Source organism: Scyliorhinus canicula, chromosome 21 (genome assembly GCF_902713615.1).
Source record: "Scyliorhinus canicula chromosome 21, sScyCan1.1, whole genome shotgun sequence".
NCBI classification, from domain to species: domain Eukaryota; kingdom Metazoa; phylum Chordata; class Chondrichthyes; order Carcharhiniformes; family Scyliorhinidae; genus Scyliorhinus; species Scyliorhinus canicula.
In genome coordinates this window covers 54607673-54628311 of record NC_052166.1, presented here as the reverse complement: position 1 = coordinate 54628311, position 20639 = coordinate 54607673, and the positions used below count along the sequence as shown (strand labels likewise).

The 20639-nt window shown below is 45.9% G+C and overlaps 1 protein-coding gene across 5 annotated transcripts in view; it reads right to left on the bottom strand.

Moving 5' to 3' along the window:
- The window catches only part of cntrl (centriolin), a 178763-nt gene that overhangs the window by 81069 nt on the left and 77055 nt on the right, over positions 1 to 20639 (bottom strand). For all 5 annotated transcript variants that reach the window (XM_038781660.1, XM_038781659.1, XM_038781661.1 and 2 more), the window contains 6 exons: positions 9738 to 9891; positions 9134 to 9354; positions 8465 to 8641; positions 3415 to 3549; positions 1305 to 1450; positions 680 to 887 (listed from right to left, as the gene is read on the bottom strand). In XM_038781660.1, the coding sequence (XP_038637588.1) occupies positions 680 to 887; positions 1305 to 1450; positions 3415 to 3549; positions 8465 to 8641; positions 9134 to 9354; positions 9738 to 9891 (1041 nt within the window). The remainder of the gene's footprint in view (positions 1 to 679; positions 888 to 1304; positions 1451 to 3414; positions 3550 to 8464; positions 8642 to 9133; positions 9355 to 9737; positions 9892 to 20639) is intronic.

Sequence of the window (20639 nt, the reverse complement as noted above, 5' to 3'; positions counted from 1 at the left end):
TTTGGCAACAAAGACCTCTGCAAGTCAACAAAAGTCCTAGACAAAACAATGTTGTCACCACAATCCTGTACTGCAGTGAGACCTGGACTGTGCTTCAGTGATACAAAAGTGTGCTGGAAAAATTCCATCAGCAATGCTTCCACCGCATCCTCCAGATCAAACAATGCTCCTGTCCTTCTTGAAACCAGCTCCACAAGTATTCAGCACATCATCTAAAAAAATTAACTTTGATAGACTGGGCACTGTGCCTGGATGACTGAAAACTGACTTCCCAAACCAGGTCCTGTTTTCCCACCCTCAAATGGCCAAAGTTCCAGGGAAGGACAAATAAAATGCTTCAAAGACTCCGAAGCTCTCTTTTAATAATCTTAGTTAAGGATTTATTATATTTTACAATTCTTTTTATGTTTAAGTCACTAACAAAAAATCTATTGGCCTGAATTCTCCAGCTGCTTATGCCACAGGGATTCTCTGGTTCTGCTGGCAGCGCACCCCCTTCCATGGATTTCCTTGCGGGGTGGGGTGGCTGCAATGGGAATTCCCATTGACAGTGGCAGGAGCAGCAAATCCTGCCGCCAGAGAATGGCACGCCGCCTCCCGCCGCTGAGTAAGACACGGCTGAGAAGCCAGAGGATCCCGCCCATTGTATTTGAAGTAATTTTTATAAGCCTACAATTACCAATGTCTCTGCCGCCTTTTTACAAATAGTCTTGTAACTCTCCCGAGTATTTTTCAGTTTGTCCTGTAATGCCATCCTTTCCAGTTCCAACTTCCTTTGATGTTGCAATGCTTCCTCTTTTTCCTGTTGTGAACGACCTAAAATTTCATTCAAGTGCTTCTGTAATCCAGCAAGATTCCTTCCCAAAGTGTCTCCTTGGTTATAGGGCCTAGAAGTAAACATAATTGTTCCTCAGTTTTAATCATAGCTGATCATTTAAACACAGTGGGCAGAATTCTCTGCTGCCCAACGCCGGTATCAGCGATTGGGTGGAGAATCCCTTCCGATGGCCAAATTGGGTGTGTCTCCAGTTTGACACAGGTTTGCAAGTCTCCGCCCCTCCAAAACGTGCCGTGCACTGCACTACGTTGAAATGGCGTTGGCGCGTCATCGGAAGGCCCTCCCCAATGCACCGCCCCCAATGGGCCGAGTTCCCGACTGCGCAGTTGACATATGGTCTGATGGTGTGGCCCAGTGCCAGGAGCCGTGCCGCTGGCCAGGGAGGGGGAGGGTGTATTTAAAATTTTAATATTAGCGAAGTTCAAAAAGCGCACATTGGATAATTATAACAGACTGAAAGTCTAACCGGATTTCCCGAAGACCAGAATCCAGTTTGTTTCTGAGTTCAGAGACACGAGCGGCCACTTCCTCTGGACGAATCATGGTCTTCATTGTCTGATCCATATGTGCCTGCAGCTCCTGGAGCTGTTCCTTCAATACGGAGTTATCAGTCTGGAAAGACCACAATATACTTATTACATGTTCCACTATATTTAACACGTAGAGAAGTATCAGTTTTTATGGCTAAACAAGGTTGCAATCATCTTTCAGATTACAGGTTCAAATCTGTATCTGTGGAATATGGAATATGCTGCTAGTCACATTGGAGCTAAAAAAAAAAAATGCTGTTCATGTGCAAAAAATCCCGTTCCAAGTGGCTAAATTTTAATGGTGCCTCTCAAGGCAATAGGAAAAGTTAATTTTCCCTTTTTGACTGTTCCCAGCAACCCTAGGTCTGGGTTCAAAAGCAAAATATGCCACAACAATATGCCACAACTTCAAAGTCAGATTTTTAATTATGAAGAATTTTAAGATGTAGACCTGCAACTAAGAGAGAATAATCTTAAAACTATGTCCGATTATTGTTCGGCCAGAACTTCCACACAGCAACGTAAAGTGCTGGCCTGCTGGAATTAGACCAGTGTAAAGCGCACTTACCCACTCTGGAAAACTGTGTCCAAACCTCTGCTGGCTGAGGCTGTTTGGAGCCTGCAGTGAAAAGAGACACCAAAGGCCAAAGCACAATGGAACTCCAGTGAATGGAGGGAGGCCACATGCCTTTTTACTACACTGGCTGCCGGAAAGCAGGTAGGTTTAAAGGGCCCAGTGAACCTGGCAGACCAGGGAGATGGTAGGTGTCCAGATAAGTGCATATGAAGTGGGGGGTGGGGGATCTGCTTGCCTGGCAGTCAAGGCCTCTCCCAGGTTGGGGGGGGCGGTTGTGAGATAACAGCGGATTGGGGAGTCCATGCGGTTGGGAAGGGTTGGGTATATACTGGGGGTTGATTAGTTTGGGGGGGGGGGGGGGGGTTCCCGGAGCGTGGGAAGCATAACGTGTGGGGCACGGTCTTAGTGTTTAAAGTAGCGCTGAAGGTAGAATTGGTTTTAATCCTTCTAACTCTTTCTAAGTAACTACTGATGTAACACTTATAGAATCATCCAAAAGTTAGAAATTTAAATCGCTTTGTTGGATGGTTGCCCGCACAGTGCAATTGTCCAGGGGAAGTTAGCACTTCTGGAGAACTGCCACATAAAGCCTTACCTGCAAACTTCCAAGAGGGATTTCTCAGCACATTTGTGTCATTCCGCAAATGTTATGCTGGGGAACCAAGAAGTGACGGGCTGTTATGTTCCCATTTTAAAAATAACACGGCAGTCTCCCTGAACAGCTAGTGCAGTACCTGGTAATTTCTTTTGGTAGGTCTAGGATCAGACCCATTTTTATTATCACACAATAAAACGAAAATTCCGAACATTCTGAACTATACTGTAAAAGTGGATAAATCCTTGACTGTGGATGCAAAATACTTAAATTTATCATATTTATTTGGTATTGCAAAGTTATTACCAAATTAGCACATGTAACATAATTTGCTGTTGCTTGATATCAATACGTGTAAAGAATTAGATCAAGTGTGTTGTGCACCAGGAAAGCTGGAACTAAATTATGACCAGTAATTCATAAAATAATAAAAATGAAATTCTCCCTTTTAGTTCATGGCCTTAAGCAAACAACGCAACATAGCTCACAGCATTTAAAACAGCATTTTCCTCCAAGATAATTTGAGTGAATTTGCTCAAGGGATTCACATGACATTTTATCTACATATTAAATATACATTGTGGTAGATATCCTTTGTGCATTCTAAGCTTACAGCACAAGGTTGAGTCCAGGATTAATTTTCCAGACAATAACATGCAAAGTTTAAGCGCATTTCTGACATAAATATAACGAACTTCACACCTTTTCAAATAGCATATAGTATATTATACCATAAGTAGGAATCAGTGTTACTTTCTAATTAGATTACCCCTTTGTACTATGCTGTATGGCATCAAATTAATTAATATAATTTTATTGGGAAAAACGGCAGCAACTGTCTATTTTAAGTAACTATCAGTCAGAATTGACTTACCTTGAGACCTTTTAGTTGTGCAACTAACTTCTTGTTTTCATGCTCCTTTTCAGCCACTAGTTGAGCCTGTGTTATGGCATTTTCTAGTGCTTGTCTTTCTTTTTCCAGCTCAGCCTGCAGGGCAGATTGTTCCATCTGGAAAGTAATTAGCAGACAGCTAATTTTAGACTTTACTATGCAGAGGGTACAGACATATTCATTTTAAGAAAATTATAGACTCAAAAATGTGTACGTCTTTCCATCTGCCTGGTAACCAAAGATGCATCCGAGCTCTTCAGAGCAGGGGGATCAAATGATGAACAGTGCCATATGTTACACTTGTAAACTGATCCAATAGAGCATGTCACACAGATCCAATATCCATTGACTACCTGAACCGCAAGCTTCAAAGTGTATCAGTGTTTTAAAAGAAGTTGCGTCATGAGGGCGACACGGTGGCACAGTGATTAGCACTGCTGCCTCAAAGCACCTGGGACCAGAGTTCAATTCCGACCTTGGGTGACTGTGGAGTTTGTACATTCTCCCCGTGTCTGTGTGGGCCTGGGTGAGGTGCGCAGACCCGGCCAGCCATCCACGACCCCACAGCCCACTCTTTGACCAACCACCACCAGTCCCCCAGCCAGCGGCACGGATCCCAGCTGAGTGTGGTGGCGCTGGACACAGTCCGCAAACATTACACCGGGTTCCCGCACGGCTGAAACTATACGTGTCCCGTTCGCCGTCGAGAACTCGGCCGATCCGGGAGGGGGCATCGTGGGAGGGCTGGCCGATGACGCGCCAATGCACTTGCAACTGCGCGCAACGTAATGACGCCATTGCGGAGGGGGTGGAGCATGGCTGACCCTCGTCAAACCGGCAGCAGCCCGATTTTAGTGTCAGAGTCGATTCACCGCCCGATCGCTGATTACAATATCGCCTTGGGGCAACGGACAATCCCGCCCAGTCACTTTAAAAAGAAGCAAAAGATCATATGGAAACAAGAAAAAAATAGTGTCCGGGATTCTTCGTTTGCGTGTTGACGCCGGGATTGAACTGCACGAGGTCCATGTTACCATTAGGGGCATGGTTTCCAGAGCAATTCATGACATGCTAATGGACCAGCACTCTGCCCACGTGAATCTAGAGCAACTCTAATGCCACCGGCATCAGATTTACTGGGTTTGGAAATGGCGCTGGAGAGCTTGACAAGCTGAAGTTGCGTATAAGCACTCCACACACTCTCATTCCAGCCAAGAAGATGGTCCCACAGAGAGCTGGTCCCGTTCTCCCGGTCCGCTGATACCAAGCTCGGCAGGATGCTAGATGCGGTGAAGGTAAGGCCAAACACCCTATTCCCCAGGGTGGACAGGCCAATGTCAAACGGCCTGGGCAGGGCTAGCAGAGTAGGTGAGTGTTGTGGGCCTCACCAGGCTGACAGGCTTGGCAATGCTGAGTTAGGTCGACCTCATTAGGTCAGCCCGGCTAAATCACCATCTGTGCCCCTGGCATCACACCTGTCGCTCACCTCTCTCTGCCCCCGTGCCCCCCTAGAGGCCAATTAAACCCATCAGCCTGCATTCCACTTACATCCCCACACTGCGTAACCCCAACACCTGTATTGTCCTCTTTGGCCAGGTACCTTGCACACACAGGCCACCAGCTACAGGCATGTGTAACTCACGTCCAAGCATCTAACCGTGTCTTTTATGTGTCCCCTAGGAAAAGACGGCCCATAATCGCCAGGAGTGGGAGAAGACAGGAGAGGGACCACCAGATCCAAGGGTTCTCATCGCCATCGAGCAGCGGGCAATGGAGCTAGCCAGAGAGATGGCTAAGGGGGCTATCTCCCACGTGAACATTGGCCTGGGACATCATACAATGTCTCTTTAGCAAGTGAGTCACCCCTCTCCCCAGGCCACTCCTTCCCGAGATTTCACAATGTTTCTCATCTTTTGTCTTGCAAGATCACCAGCAGACGAAGCCGGCCTAGCTAGGGTACCATGCCCGCAGCTACAACCCCAGAGGACCAGTCAGATGACACCGACCTTTCGGCACTGCACTTACCTGCACCCTCCACCAATGAGACTATCACCTCAGTGGAGCATATTAGTGAAGAGGCTCCTGGGTCACCATCTGGTGAACACGTCACACATGCTGAAGCACATCAGGTGGATGTAGGAACTCCTGAGAGAGCGGACAGTCGGGGAGGGGCTACCTAATCCCAGGAATCAGATGCAATCCAGACAAGTATCATGCTTCTGGAAAGAATGAGCCCTGTCACTGGTGGAGATGCAGATGCAGAGCCAGGGACTACAGAAATGGATGTCAGCAACCTTACAGAACCTGCAGATGGAGGAGTCCAACTGCCGTTGGGCACAGGAGACGGTGCCGACAATGCGTGATACCCAGGTCAACATTGAATGGGTGGCAGTGGAAGCCTTGGGTGAAAAAAATCAACCATGGGTCAAGACATCCAAAACCTGGGGCACACTGGTGCGGTTGATAGCTGAGGCTCAGAACAGGTGAGCCCAGTCACAGGCAGGCATGTACCGGGCCCACATGGCCATTGCTACGACGGTCCAGAGCTTGGCTCAGTCAGAAAGGGTCATGGCTGAGGGCGTAGAGACCATTGGCCAGGCCCTATCTGACCTGGCACAGTCCCAGAGAGACATTGCACAGAGCCAGAGGGACATGACTGAGGAGCAGAGTGACATGGCTCACTTGCTGAGGGGCAGGTGCCAGACTCAGTCCTCCACGGCTGAGGGCATCGAGTCCCTGGTTGAAACGAGAGCAGGCCTACAGGACTGGCCGGCAGGTGATGGTGGAGCCTCCAAAGCTCACTCTGGTCTCACCTCCAATCCAAGGAGTAGCCCAGAGGCCATCGAGCGCCCCGAGGGAGATTTAAGTTGGCATTGGGTGCAGCACAAACTTTAGTGGTAGGTGTCAGGGCACAATAACGTAAATATCACTATTAACACCTCTGCACCAGAATTGCGACCTGCCTCAATCCCTCTGTCTGAAGTTTATGAGGGATGGGCTGGGCTGGGTGTAGATGGTGTACCGGGTAGGGATGTGGGCGGTTGGTTGTGTGTGTGTTGGAGGATGGCACGAGACCCCCCCCCCCCCCCAAATGCTGCTTGGGCGTTATTATAGCAGGTCTCCGCGTTGGTTTGGGGCCTCTGCATCATTGGCCAAGACCTCGACAGATAACCCTCGTCGCCCAAGAGCCAACTCCTCACCCGAGGGATTGCCTGGATGGTGCCATGAACCAACAAGTGTGCCAGAATGTCAGAGTCGTGCACACTGCCTGGGTATCGGGTGCAGATGTGCACCTTATGATCGCACACCAACTGCTCATTCAGGGAGTGGAAGGAAGCTCTTCCTATTGATGAAGGGCACCCCTGATATGCCAATGCTCATAGGGGCATAGGGGGTCATGTGTCCCATCCTGTCACCCCCTGGACCTGGGGCATGCCAGTGATGGTGGGTAACCCACCAGCTGCCCCGGCATCCTGGTGGGCTTGGTCCAGATTGAAGTTGATATCATTGGCAGCCTAGGCACATTGAGCATCCATAATGGCGCGGAATATCTTTGTAGCCTGGTTTTCCCTTTCTGACAACAATTTAACTAAGTAGCTTAGTCTAGAGGGTCTCTTGGCGGGCAGCAAGTGTTGGCAGCAAATGTAAATAACAATCATATGTTGAAGTATTCACACAAAGCAAACTATAAAGTTAAAAGTACTTACTTAAATTTATATACTTAAAATCACTAACCATTTTCAGACAATAAAATAACTGACTATGATTATTTTATATTAATCCAAAAACAAGCTTTTACAGAAATATTGTGAAGGATTTTCTGTCCCTTCTCATCAATAGGATCTTCTAGTCCTGCAACGGTCGACCCTGCACTAGTTCCCCGGTGGCGGGACAATCAAGTCATGCAAAACGTGGCAGCTTCGACGGGACTGGAAGATCCCACCTGTACCCAACAGCGAGCTGCCTCCGTTGTGGGGTGGCAGGAAATTTCTGGCCATTTATTTTTAAAAACATGAATTATTTTTAATAATGGAGGAAGTTGACATTCCACAAATATAAAATTAGCTTCTCGGCACCAATCAGGATATTTGGCAGTAATTATGAAATTAGTATGCTGTTTAAAACACCCCAATAACTAGCCGTGCAAGTGTAGAAGTTCTCATTAATTTCATTGATTGCAGTCTAGGGTGTCTCTACAGAGTGTCCTCTGGAGAAGCATAGTATCACCAAACAGCAACTTCTACATTTCTGCTCTATTTTGCCCTTTTCATCCTGAAGTTTCCATTTGTTTCAGTAATGAAGTTTCATTGCTATTGCCACTACAAAATCCAGGCCACAGACTAATGTAGAAGATTTGCATTGTACAAAATGTTTTTCAATTAGAAATTCACAATGAATGATTTGTCACCAAGTTTCTGAAAATGATTTTATTTCCATTTATGTCCTGAAGCTACTTTTTGAATGGACAGGTGATTAATTAAATCCCTCCATCAACATCACACAAACAGATGATCTGGTTTCATTATCATATTGATGTTTGCTGTACACAAAGTGGCTGCAATCTTTCCTACACTGCCAAAGTGACCATACTTCAAAAGCACTTCATTAGTTCAAAAGCACTTGAGACATCCAATGGCGTGATATAAATGTAATTCTCAATTTTCTTTTAAATTAATTTTAACATGTACATATGGTAATAGTCACCATATTTTTATGGAACCAACAGCAAAATAACGCTGGAATCACTGAAAAAGGACTTTAGTCACTTATAATGTTTTGTTCTAATTAAAATAAAGTTCTGGATAAAAGTTAAAAATTATAATTAGCATATATCTCATGGAAAATTCAACAACCAATGAATATTGAGTGTACAATGTTATTAATTTCCAATTCTTTTGTGCTGTACAAACATTGGTATAAATAAGTAAAGTATTTTCTGGCTGAATACTTCCTTCATATTTCTCAAGACATTTAAAAAGAAACAACAATTTTGGGAAATGAATAAGAGTCAAGTACTCGGGTTGTAACTCACTTGACTAAGTTTCCGGAGTCGCTCCAGTTCTTCTCTAAGCTGGTTTGCTTCACTATCCCTCGCTTGCAATTGAGATTCTAATTCAGCTTCATACTCACTGAGGTCACCCTGAGCTTGACGCAGGGATTCGTTCAATTCCTGTTGCTCTTGTAAAGAATGTTCCAGGTCAGTCATCTCCTAAAATGAGAAGTAAATGTGGACTCTGCAGCTAAACTCAGTAAGGTTTAGGTTACAAATATTCTTCCAAGTAAATCTATTACTTACTATTTAACTAGAGATGTATCTATATTACCTGCTTTGTACGGTACAGTGTAATCTTTGCAAATGCACCTTTGCTTCTATAATGTGTTGTTTGTGTAATTACAGCAGGGAAAACGGAAATGTTAATATAAACAAGCAACCTTATTTTGCTACAATATGTTTAATAGTTGATGATCAATTTCTACTCTATTATTTTCAGTTGCTGATTTGGTAGGTGCATTTCAGATTATGAATACGTAGCCCTTTACCACGATCATCAAAATCAAAATAATTTTATGTGAAGGTGGAGCTGAATTGCAAATCTATACATTTTGTGAACCTTTATCCTGAAATGTTTATTGTGATCACCTTTCTTGTGTAGGAAAACAGTATAGCTCCTCGGGGTTCTTAATACACTCAAATACATACCTTTCTCAAGTGTACCGCATCCATGGCAACGATTCCTAGCTGATTCTTCTGTTGTTCCAGCTCAGCCAATCGTAGCAACAGTGCCTCCTTTTCCTTCTGCAGCTCGGTACATTCCTCCCGGGCTTGTTTTGCCTGCCCTTTCACGCTCTCCAAATATTCCTGCAGCCCAGCAATAATACCCTCCAGGTCCTGCTTCAGTGCCTCATTAGCTGCTATCTGGCCTGATAAAAATGCATTAGGAAGTTATCCCTTAAAGTACTTCTTCACAACATTTGTTGTGCATACCATTAGGGAATTCTCATTAATTCAACAGGATCAAATATTACAAAGAATATAACTCATTAAATTGCAACCCATTCTTAAAGACAATAATATACAGATATATTAAAGGAACAAGCTTCTCCTCCATCCCCAAATCTAGGTTTGGACCCTCACTTTGATCTGCTGTCTTTTAACTTAAAGGACAGAAAAAAAACTCAGCTCTTTATAAACTTGCTTAGGAGTTCTCTTAAGATTTCAGAGTACAATCATTTGCACAATATACCGGTTGGTCACTTATAAAGGCTCCTTCCACAGAAAATAAAAAACTATTCTTAATAGCTACCTTCAGTCAGCTGCTCTTCCAGATTCTTGATATCCTCTGTTTCCTTAGCAATTCTAGACAGCATTTCTTCCAGTCGCGTCTCTAACTGCTTGTATTGCTTGGACATCATGTCAAGTTGTTGGGCTTTACTGATCATTTGAGCTTTCAAATGCACCTAAGAAAAAAACAATCCCTTTTAATTTGGGTTGCTGTAAATAATAAATGCCACAATTTAATTGAGGCATGACTGTGTTTTACATAATATTCAGCAATTTGAAAATATTATGGATTGTTAACTCTTTATCTGCTAATTTATTTTGTTAATAGACAAAATCTATTTTAATAACTTCATATCTATGTTTCAATGTACCAGTAATAGGACTAGAAAAATCATGCCTCCAACATGCTGTTTTATAATAGACAGCGGGTCACTATGGGGAAGCACGAAGAAATGGGAGTATTGCTTCTGGACAGTGGCACTGTCCAACAAATCAATAAAGAAGTACTGGGATTAGGGTAAAAATAACCATAGCTATCAAATAAGACGACGAGAAATAGAATTATGCTTTTAAAGTGCACAGTAGGATAGATTTTCTCTTCAGGCTCTTACTTTTCAACCGCAGCTTTATTTTTATTGCATGGTCAAATGCCCTGGATATATTGTTTTGGGATTTCTCTCGGAGATGACTCAGAGCTTCGACATTGGCAGTCCTTAAAGGGCTGATTTAAAAAGATGGTGGATAAATTAAAAGGATATCACCACATAAAGATAAGCAGCTAGATATGTACAAAAATGAAAATGTTAGTTGCTTTATAAAGGTTGATGATATTTAAATTAATATTTCAAATGTTCTAAAGACTGCATGAGTAATTAAAATAATAATAATCTTTATTAGTACAAGTAGGCTTACTTTAACACTGCAATTAAGTTACTATGAAAGTCCCCTAGTCACCACTACGGCGCCTGTTTGGGTACATTGAGGGAGAATTCAGAATGTTCAATTCACCTAACAAGCACGTCTTTGTGAGAGAAAACCGGACACATGGAGAAAACCCACGCAGACACAGGGAGAACGTGCAAACTCCGCAGGGTCCCTGGAGCTGTGAATCAACAGTGCTAACCACTGTGCTACCGTGCCGCCGGTCCCCCCATACCCTCCCCCCATAAACATAGTGTGAAACCTTAACAAAAAGATTGCCAGCACCCCCCCCCCCCCCCAAACAACTAACGGTAATCAGTTTCCTGAAAAAGGTCCCTACACGACCTCCTCATGGTCTTCTTGATCTTCTCAAGGGGCAAAATTCCATCAGGTCCCTTAACCAAGCTGAGGCCGTAGGTGGCACCGGGGACCACCATCCAATCAGAACTCGCCTCCGGACTAGTAGTGAAGCGAAGGCTAAGACACCTGCCCTTGTCTCCGTTTGCAGCACTGGACAGATCGAAACTCCAGAAATGGCCATCAAAGCACACTGCTCCTCCAGCTGAATGCCCAAAATCACTGACAAGGAGACCCAGAAACTAACAAGCTTGGGGCAAGACCAAAATACGTGTGTGTAATTCGCCAGACCGCTAGAGCACCGCTCACACCAGTCTTCCAACCCCGAGAAGAATGTACTCAGCCACGCTCTAGTCAGGTGCGCCCTGAGAATCTTGCAGGGGAAAACTTGAGTGGTGCAGTAACCAGGGCCCTCAGATTCAACGCTATGCACAAAACCGTCTCCACCGGCCCCAGAGAGAGTCCGGACCCCTGACCACCCACCCCATACTTTCCCTTTGGCTTCATACTTACCTGAGCAATCACTAATATAGAGTACAGAATAAGTATCCCATTATGAAGAATGATATTGAAATATTCAAAGCAAGAACTTAACTCAAGTTGGATTCTCTACCTCAAATGTAACATTTACCATTTATATAGATTAAAATATCTGCATTAGTGGCATTATGTATCAGCTGTTTCCAGTGGACAGTTGGTGGATACACTAACCAACTTAATGTGTTATACACAATTTAAACAGTTTGGCTGTAGTTCTATGCTATGAACACTCACTTGTCCACACATGAAAAGTGGAAAAATCCCACCACTTGTATTTTTACCACTACCACCAGATCTAACCTTCAGATATCACCACTCCCACGTACTGCCGTCAGAAAATGCCACTTCTGCTATTTCATATTTACAACAAATCAATAGTTTAAGACGGGTAAAAGAACGTGGATAATAAGTAATTAGGTTAGAATGACCTGAGTGAATCAATTAGTATTTACAAATGTATGAGAAGAATGAGAACATTAATCTACTGCTCATGTATGCAATTATCTAGATGCCAAACCAACCTTAAAACCATTTTTACTGTATAAAGTGGCAATTAACAGAGCTTTCTTGTCAATGGCTGAAAAAAGTAGAGATTGAGCACGATTTTTTGGGGCCTATTCGATGTGCGTGCAAATCCCATTATGGCCACTAAATCTCATGAGAGGGCCATAATGCTTTTGTGCCGGCGAGATCTGTTTGAGATCTTTCCCACCTCCTGTTGGTGATGTGATCAGGTTCATGTCCAGAAAGGGCCATGGCCATGAAGGGAGGGGAAGGAGGAGAGGTGGGTATCAGAGAACATGGGCAGCGAGAGTGCCCCATTACCTTTGTCGCGCCGAGTCGGGTCGCCCCTAAGCTTGTGGGGAGGGGCTTCAATGTTCTCGCTGATTGTGAGCCCTTTAAGGATGGCGCCACAATCTCAGTGTAGCCGGGCTTGCCGATTCTGAGGCTCTGGCGACCAGAGTGACAGCGCTAAACATGGCCATCAATTTTTTTTCCTGACAAAGTGTCAGAAGATCGGAGGAAAACATGCCGGTTTTCAGCCAGAACCTGACACATTGTCATTTCTTTTGGAAAATTCTGCCCATTGCCTTTTACTGATCCATGGGTGCACATTTAAGTATGTTGTACATTAAATAGATCATAATAAAATGATTATGAAGGATGCTGTAGTGATAATTTGGGATATGATTCATAAGTCTCTTGCTCAGAACCACTATTATTCCAAACTATTTCTAAAATGGCACAGCAATAAAAACAAACAGGATGCAAAATTATTTAAAGTCAGCCCACGTTTCCTTTAGACTGTGTGCACTTAGTCATGTGCTTAGCCTTATTGTGCTGTACAACAAAGTTCTAATACGTTTATCTGAATAGGGCAAATTCATAGAATTAAGACACAATTGCACATTTACAGAGGCCTATCATTTTCTCTTTTCAGTGAGTAATTACTCTTACTTGAAATCTGCATGAGAGTGCCTAGTGGCTCACTTCAGAAGTCACCATTCAATTTGAATCTATCATTGATGATTATAAACAGACTCATTTTAATCACACTTTGGTTTAAAGTCTCATTGTGATTCACTTTGCGCTTAGGGAAGTTTCTCTCTAAAGGACGGTCTCTTTAATTTTACCCACTGTTAATTTGGTTTTGTTTACTTGGTTATTTATGTTAATCAAAGTAGTTGGACCTTCTGACACTGCTTTCATCCTTCATGACAGTTGCCACATTTCTAGCAAACACTTTAAATAGTTTATCTTTCTATAGGGAGAGGGGATAAAACTGCGGCATTGAGGTTATAGCCACACCTGCTCATTAACCTGCCATTATCAATCCAGATCCAACCTGACTGTGGAATCAGTCTGACTCAACCTACCTCCTGTCAGCCCAGATGCAACCCGACTCCTGCTGATAACCCAGACATGTCAACCATTGTTGGCCCAAACAAAACTAGACACAACTCATCATCAGCCTGCACTCAATCTGATCTTTGCAATAAACACAGATTCAGAATGTCACCCGCCATCAGCCCAGATCTGACCCAATCTCACTGCCAACTCAGATTCCTGCATAATCCCATTCTCAGCCAAGACCTAACCTAACCTCTTTTATTTGCCTGGGCACAACTCAACCTCTGATGTCAGGTAAGATCTGACCTGATGTAACCACAGCCGCAATAAACTGCAAGAATTAAACCTGTGAAGTTCATCAATGCCAACCTAATTGTGGCAGTTTGTTCCACGTTTAGTATCGTCCTTTCTATTATCATATATTATGACTTTCTTTCCAGCATAACTTCTATCCCTTTCGGTGGGTTTCGCAAATTCTTTGCAATGTGTGGCTGTTTTCTTCCTCCATATTTAATTTTTGTCTTTATTGAAGTCTTTGTTGGAAACTGCTGATTGCCTACAAGCAGATGTTGCTATATTCTTAAAAAACAAAGAGGATGTTAAATCAGTCAGGTTTCTTTTTAATAATAGTTTTAGAATTCTATTAAAAAAAAATGAACATACCTGAATATTCAAGCCTATGCGGATTACATTAGAAACTGAAATTATGTTTAGTTAAAAAGTGATTTTCATTACCTCGACTGTGAAAAGTACTCAATACAAGGATAGAATCATAACAGTACATAATAATGATCCCTTTGGAAACAATTCTCATTAGAAAAAGCTGATATTGTTCAAAAGAGGTTTTCCTATTCTCATATTCAGCAACTTCCTAGATTTCATTAAGGCGTTTGGAGACCTGATTGATAATGATGAGTTTTAGAACATAGAACAATTTTAAGCATTACCAATCTAGATTTTAAGAAATCAACTGACACTGTCTCCATAAAAGCTGATTCACAGGAATCGTGGAAACATATGCACTGAAGGAGGCCATTTGGCTCAATGTCCCTACTCTGGCTCTTGGAAAGATTGCTTCTTGTCCATAAATCTGCAAGTTTCTCATCCTCAAGTTCAACTCCAGGGCAGCACGATGTCACAGTGGTTAGCACTGCTGCCTCACAGCGCCAGGGACTCGGGTTCAATTCCAGGCTTGGGCGACTGTGTGGAGTTTGTACATTCTCCGTGTCTGCGTGGATTTCCACTGGGTGCTCCGGTTTCCTTCCGAAGTCCAAAGATGTGCAAGTTAGGTGGACTGGCCATGCTAAAGCAATTTCTCCTTAGTGTCCAAAGATGCGTAGGTTAGGTATGGTTACAGGGCTAAGGTGAGGTGTGGGCCTAGGTAGGCTGCTCTTTCAGAGGGCCGGTATAGACTTGATGGGCCAAATGGCCTCATTCTGCACTCAAGGGATTCTATGGATTAGTTTGTTCAAATAATTTTGGGTTTGTTCTTTGGTTCTGTATAACTTTTAAATCCACAATTTTCCAGCATTAGAGAGGCACAAAAAATATTTTTGCATCTAAAAATGCAACTAATATACCAACATAATAATAATGCAACTTGTAACAATTAATACTTAAAAAGTTGAATGTATTAAACTACCAGAACTTATGTCTTGTGTAATCAATAACTATCAAATAGAACCCTATACTGACACTACTACATTAGCCTGCATTGTCTATTCCTTTTGTTATAAATAACCTAGAAGCACAGTTAAAAACTACATAGACTACACACGATATGAACTCCACACTCAACATAATGCAACGTATACCCACATACAGGAACCAACTAAATATGTAACTGGCAAACAGGAAGGTGCCTGGAAACATATTGATATTGCCTATTGCAAAATAATTCGTTAAATTCTGCTACTGATAAATTTAAAAAGTTTTAAATGGTAGACAAGAGCAAGTTCCTCTACCCTGCTTAAATGAGTTGTGAGCCAAATGCCTCAGCCAGCTTCCTTTTGCTCAATCTTCCTTTCTCGTTACTCACATTAGTTTTGCTGACTTCGAGCCCTTATAGCTTGAAGAAACTGCTGAAAACTTTAGTCAAAGCTTTGTCGTTCACTTGTTTTACAACATTAATGCAGGAGCATGACAGAGATCAGTCTGTTCGTTTTCCGGAGAATTGCAGTTATGCCACATGCTTCAAATCACAACACAGGAAGTGCTTTGTGCAGCCAATCCAAAGCAACTGATCTCACTGCTTCTCTAATCTCCCCAGAGGCAGCACTGCTCCAGCTCTCATTACAGCTAACTGCCAGCCACAAAAGCAAAAAGCCAACTAAGAATGTTACACACATGAAATTAGCTGTAAGACTTGTTAAATCACACTCTTAACAAGATACAGTATAAATCATCAACATACTACCTAATAACTGAGCTATATAATCAATGAATGCATGCAGAAGTTAATCCTAATGTTGCTCCTTCTTGGCATGATTCCAAAGAATTTTGTACTTTAGTCAGCTGTCCAAAGCTGAACAGGCCTCAAGCCTAAATTGTGAGCATTAATGTAACTATTGACATCGACTCAGTCACTCTTGTGGAATTAAAAAAGGAATTTGTTAATTTTCAAACAATTTTGCTATTGTAACATTTTTATACACTAGATTGGCTAAACTTAAAAGTAACACTGCAAAACAAACTGGATTTACAAAGAAAAGCTTGAGGTAGTTCACAGTTGTCAACATGATTTGGCTGCATCACAGTTCTGCATTCTTTTTTTAAAAATAATTTTTATTGAAATTTTTTACAGAAAATATAAAAATATAACAAGTATAGCAACAAGCAGTAATATGCAACTAACAGCCCCATAACACCCACAATTCCCCCCATACCGTAACATCACATGTATCACACTCCCCCCACCCCCACAACAAGAGAACTTAACCATAAATTAAAATTAAATAAATCAAATTTAAATAAAATAAGCAAACATAATCAACGTCCCCCCCCCCCCCCCCCCCCCCACGGGTTGCTGCTGCTACTGTCCCAGTACCCTATCGTTGAGCCAGAAAGTCGAGGAAAGGTTGCCACCGTTTAAAGAACCCTTGCACCGATCCTCTCAGGGCGAATTTAACCTTCTCAAGCTTAATGAAGCCCGCCATGTCATTGATCCAGGTCTCCACACTTGGGGGCCTCGCGTCCTTCCACTGTAGCAAAATCCTTCGCCGGGTTACTAGGGACGCAAAGGCCAGCACACCGGCCTCTTTCGCCTCCTGCACTCCCGGCTCTACCCCAACCCCAAAGATCGCGAGTCCCCATCCTGGCTTGACCCTGGATCCCACCACCCTTGACACCGTCCTCGCCACGCCCTTCCAGAACTCCTCCAATGCCGGGCATGCCCAGAACATATGGGCATGGTTCGCTGGACTCCCCGAGCACCTGACACACCTATCTTCACCCCCAAAGAACCTACTCATCCTCGTCCCAGTCATGTGGGCCCGATGCAGCACCTTGAATTGAATGAGGCTAAGCCGCGCACACGAGGAGGAAGAATTTACCCTCTCCAGGGCATCAGCCCATGTCCCGTCTTCGATCTGTTCCCCCAGTTCCCCCTCCCACTTCGTTTCCAGCTACTCTACTGACGCCTCTTCCACCTCCTGCATAAGCTTGTAGATATCGGATATCTTCCCCTTCCCAACCCAGACCCCCGAGAGCACCCTGTCACTCACCCCCCTCGCGGGGAGCGCAGGGAATCCCTCCACCTGCCGTCTAGCAAATGCCTTTACCTGCAGATATCTAAACATGTTTCCCGGCGGGAGCCCAAATTTCTCCTCCAACTCCCCCAGGCTCGCAAACTTTCCGTCGATAAACAGGTCCCTCAGCTGTCTGATGCCCGCTCTATACCATCCCTGAAATCCCCCATCCATGTTCCCCGGGATGAACCTCTGGTAACGGAGCCTCCATCGAGCCCCCCACTTCTCCCCTATGTCGCCTCCACTGCCCCCAAATCTTGAGGGTAGCCGCCACGACCGGACTCGTGGAATACGGGGCAGCACGGTAGCATGGTGGTTAGCATAAATGCTTCACAGCTCCAGGGTCCCAGGTTCGATTCCCGGCTGGGTCACTGTCTGTGCGGAGTCTGCACGTCCTCCCCGTGTGTGCGTGCGTTTCCTCCGGGTGCTCCGGTTTCCTCCCACAGCCCAAAGATGTGCGGGTTAGGTGGATTGGCTATGCTAAATTGCCCTTAGTGTCCTAAAAAATAAGGTTAATGGGGGGGGGGGGTTGTTGGGTTACTGGTATAGGGTGGATACGTTGACTTGAGTAGGGTGATCATTGCTCGGCACAACATCGAGGGCCGAAGGGCCTGTTCTGTGCTGTACTGTTCTATGTTCTATACCTCGTGGGAGGGAGCGGCCACGGCGCCGTTACCAGGGCCCCCAGGCTTGTATCCCCACAGGACGCTCTCTCCATCCGTTTCCATGCTGCCCCCTCCCCCTCCATCACCCACTTAGCACCATCGACACGTTGGCCGCCCAGTAGTACCCCGAGAGGTTGGGCAACGCCAGCCCCCCCCCCCCCCTCCCCCATCTCTACTCCGCTCCAAGAAGACCCTCTTCACCCTCAGGGTGCCATGCGCCCAAACAAATCCCATGATGCTGCTGGTCACCCTTTTAAAAAAGGCCCTAGGGATAAAGATGGGCAAGCACTGGAAGAGGAACAAGAACCTCGGGAGAACCGTCATTTTGACGGATTGCACTCTGCCCGCCAGCGATAGCGGCACCATGTCCCACCTTTTAAATGCCTCCTCCATCTGTTCCACTAGTCTGGTGAAGTTAAGCTTATGAAGAGCCCCCCAACTCCTGGCCAGCTGCACCCCCAGATACCTGAAACTCTTCACTGCCCTCCTGAAGGGGAGCCTCCCAATTCCCTCCTCCTGATCTCCCGGGTGCACGACAAATACCTCGCTCTTTCCTAAGTTTAGCTTATAGCCCGAGAAGCCCCCAAATTCCGCTAACAGCTCCATCACCCCCGGCATTCCTCCCTCTGGGTCCGCCACATATAACAGCAGGTCGTCCGCATACAGTGATACACGGTGCTCCTCCCCACCCCGCACCAGACCCCTCCACTTCCCTGACTCCCTCAACGCCATGGCCAGCGGTTCAATCGCCAGTGCAAAGAGCAGGGGGGACAGGGGACACCCTTGCCTGGTCCCACGATAAAGCCTAAAATACTCCGATCTCCTTCCATTTGTGACTACACTCGCCATCGGCGCCGCGTAAAGCAGCCTCACCCATTTGATGAATCCCTCCCCAAATCCAAACCTCTCCAGCACCTCCCACAGGTACCCCCACTCAACTCTATCAAACGCTTTCTCTGCGTCCAGCGCCACCACTATCTCCGCCTCCCCCTCCACTGCCGGCATCATGATAACATTGAGCAGTCTCCGCACATTCGTGTTGAGCTGCCGCCCCTTGACAAATCCTGTCTGATCTTCATGAATTACCTCTGGCACACAATCCTCTATCCTGGTAGCCAGGATTTTCACCAGCAACTTAGCGTCTACGTTAAGGAGCGAGATAGGCCTATATGATCCGCACTGCAAGGGGTCCTTATCCAGTTTTAGGATCAAAGAGATCAGTGTCCGCGACATCGTCAGGGGCAAAGCCCCCCCCTCCCACCCCTCATTGAAGGTTCGCACCAGCAGGGGACCCACCAGGCCCGCATATTTTTTGTAAAATTCTGCCGGGAACCCGTCCGGCCCCAGGGCCTTACCTGACTGCATTTGCCCGATCCCCCTGACTAGCTCCTCCAACTCTATCGGCGCCCCCAGCCCCTCTACCAGCCTCTCTTGAACCCTTGGGAAACATAGCCTGTTCATGAAGCTCTCCATCCCCTCGGAGGTTCCGACCGGTACAAACCTCGTAAAAGTCCCTAAAGACCCCGTTTACTTCTGTCCCCTTCTGCACTACATTTCCACCCCCATCCTTCACTCCCCCAATTTACCTAGCCGCATCTCGCCTACGGAGCTGATGCGCCAACATCCTGCTCGCCTTCTCTCCATACTCATATACCGCGCCCTGCGCCCTCCTCCACTGTGTCTCCGCCTTTCTGGTGGTCAACAAGTTAAAATTGGCCTGCAACCTGCGCCGTTCTCCCAGCAACCCTTGCTCCGGTGCCTCCGCATATCTCCTGTCCACCTCCAGAAGCTCTCCCACCAGTCTCTCCCTCTCCTTCCTCTCCCTCCTTTCCCTGTGGGCCCGGATGGAGATCAGCTCCCCCCGGATCACTGCTTTCAGAGCCTCCTCAGAGTCACCTGGACCTCCCCCGTATCATTGGTATCCAGATACCCCTCAATGCTTCTCCGAACCCTCTTACACACCTCCTCCTCCGCCAGCATACCCACATCCAGGCGCCAAAGCGGGCGCTGGTCCCGCGCCTCTCCCATCTCCAGATCAACCCAGTGCGGGGCATGATCCGAAATCGCTATGGCCGAATACTCGGCATCCTGCACCCTCGGGATCAATCCCCTGCTCAGGACAAAAAAGTCTATCCGGGAATAAACCCTATGGACGCGAGAGAAAAAGGAATACTCCCCCGCTCTCGGTCTCCCAAACCTCCAGGGATCCACCCCTCCCATCTGGTCCATGTATCCCCTCAGCACTTTGGCCGCCGCCGGTCTCCTACCCGTCCTTGAACTGGACCGGTCCAGTGTGGGATCCAGCACTATGTTAAAATCTCCCCCCATGATCAGGCCCCCTGCCTCCAGGTCCGGGATGCGGCCCAACAATCGCCTCATGAAGCCAGCATCATCCCAACTCGGGGCATATACGTTCACTAGCACCACCTTCTCTCCCTGCAGCCTACCCCTCACCATGATATATCTGCCCTCCTTGTCCGACACCGCCTCAAACGCCACCCTCTTCCCCACTAGAATCGCCACCCCCCAGTTCTTCGCGTCCAATCCTGAATGATAAACCTGCCCCACCCACCCCTTCCTCAGACGGACCTGGTCCGCCACATTCAGGTGGGTCTCCTGGAGCATAGCCACGTCCGCCTTCAACCCCCTTAGATGGGAGAACACCCTGGTTCTCTTAACCGGCCCGTTCAGCTCCCTCACGTTCCAGGTAATCAGCCGGATCAGAGGGCAACCCGCCCCCCTCCCCCGCCGACTAGCCATAGCTTGGCAGATGTTCGCCCCAGGCCAGCACACCCCGCCCGTTCCCCATGGCGATAGCGCCTTTCTTCTTCCCCCCCGGCCCCC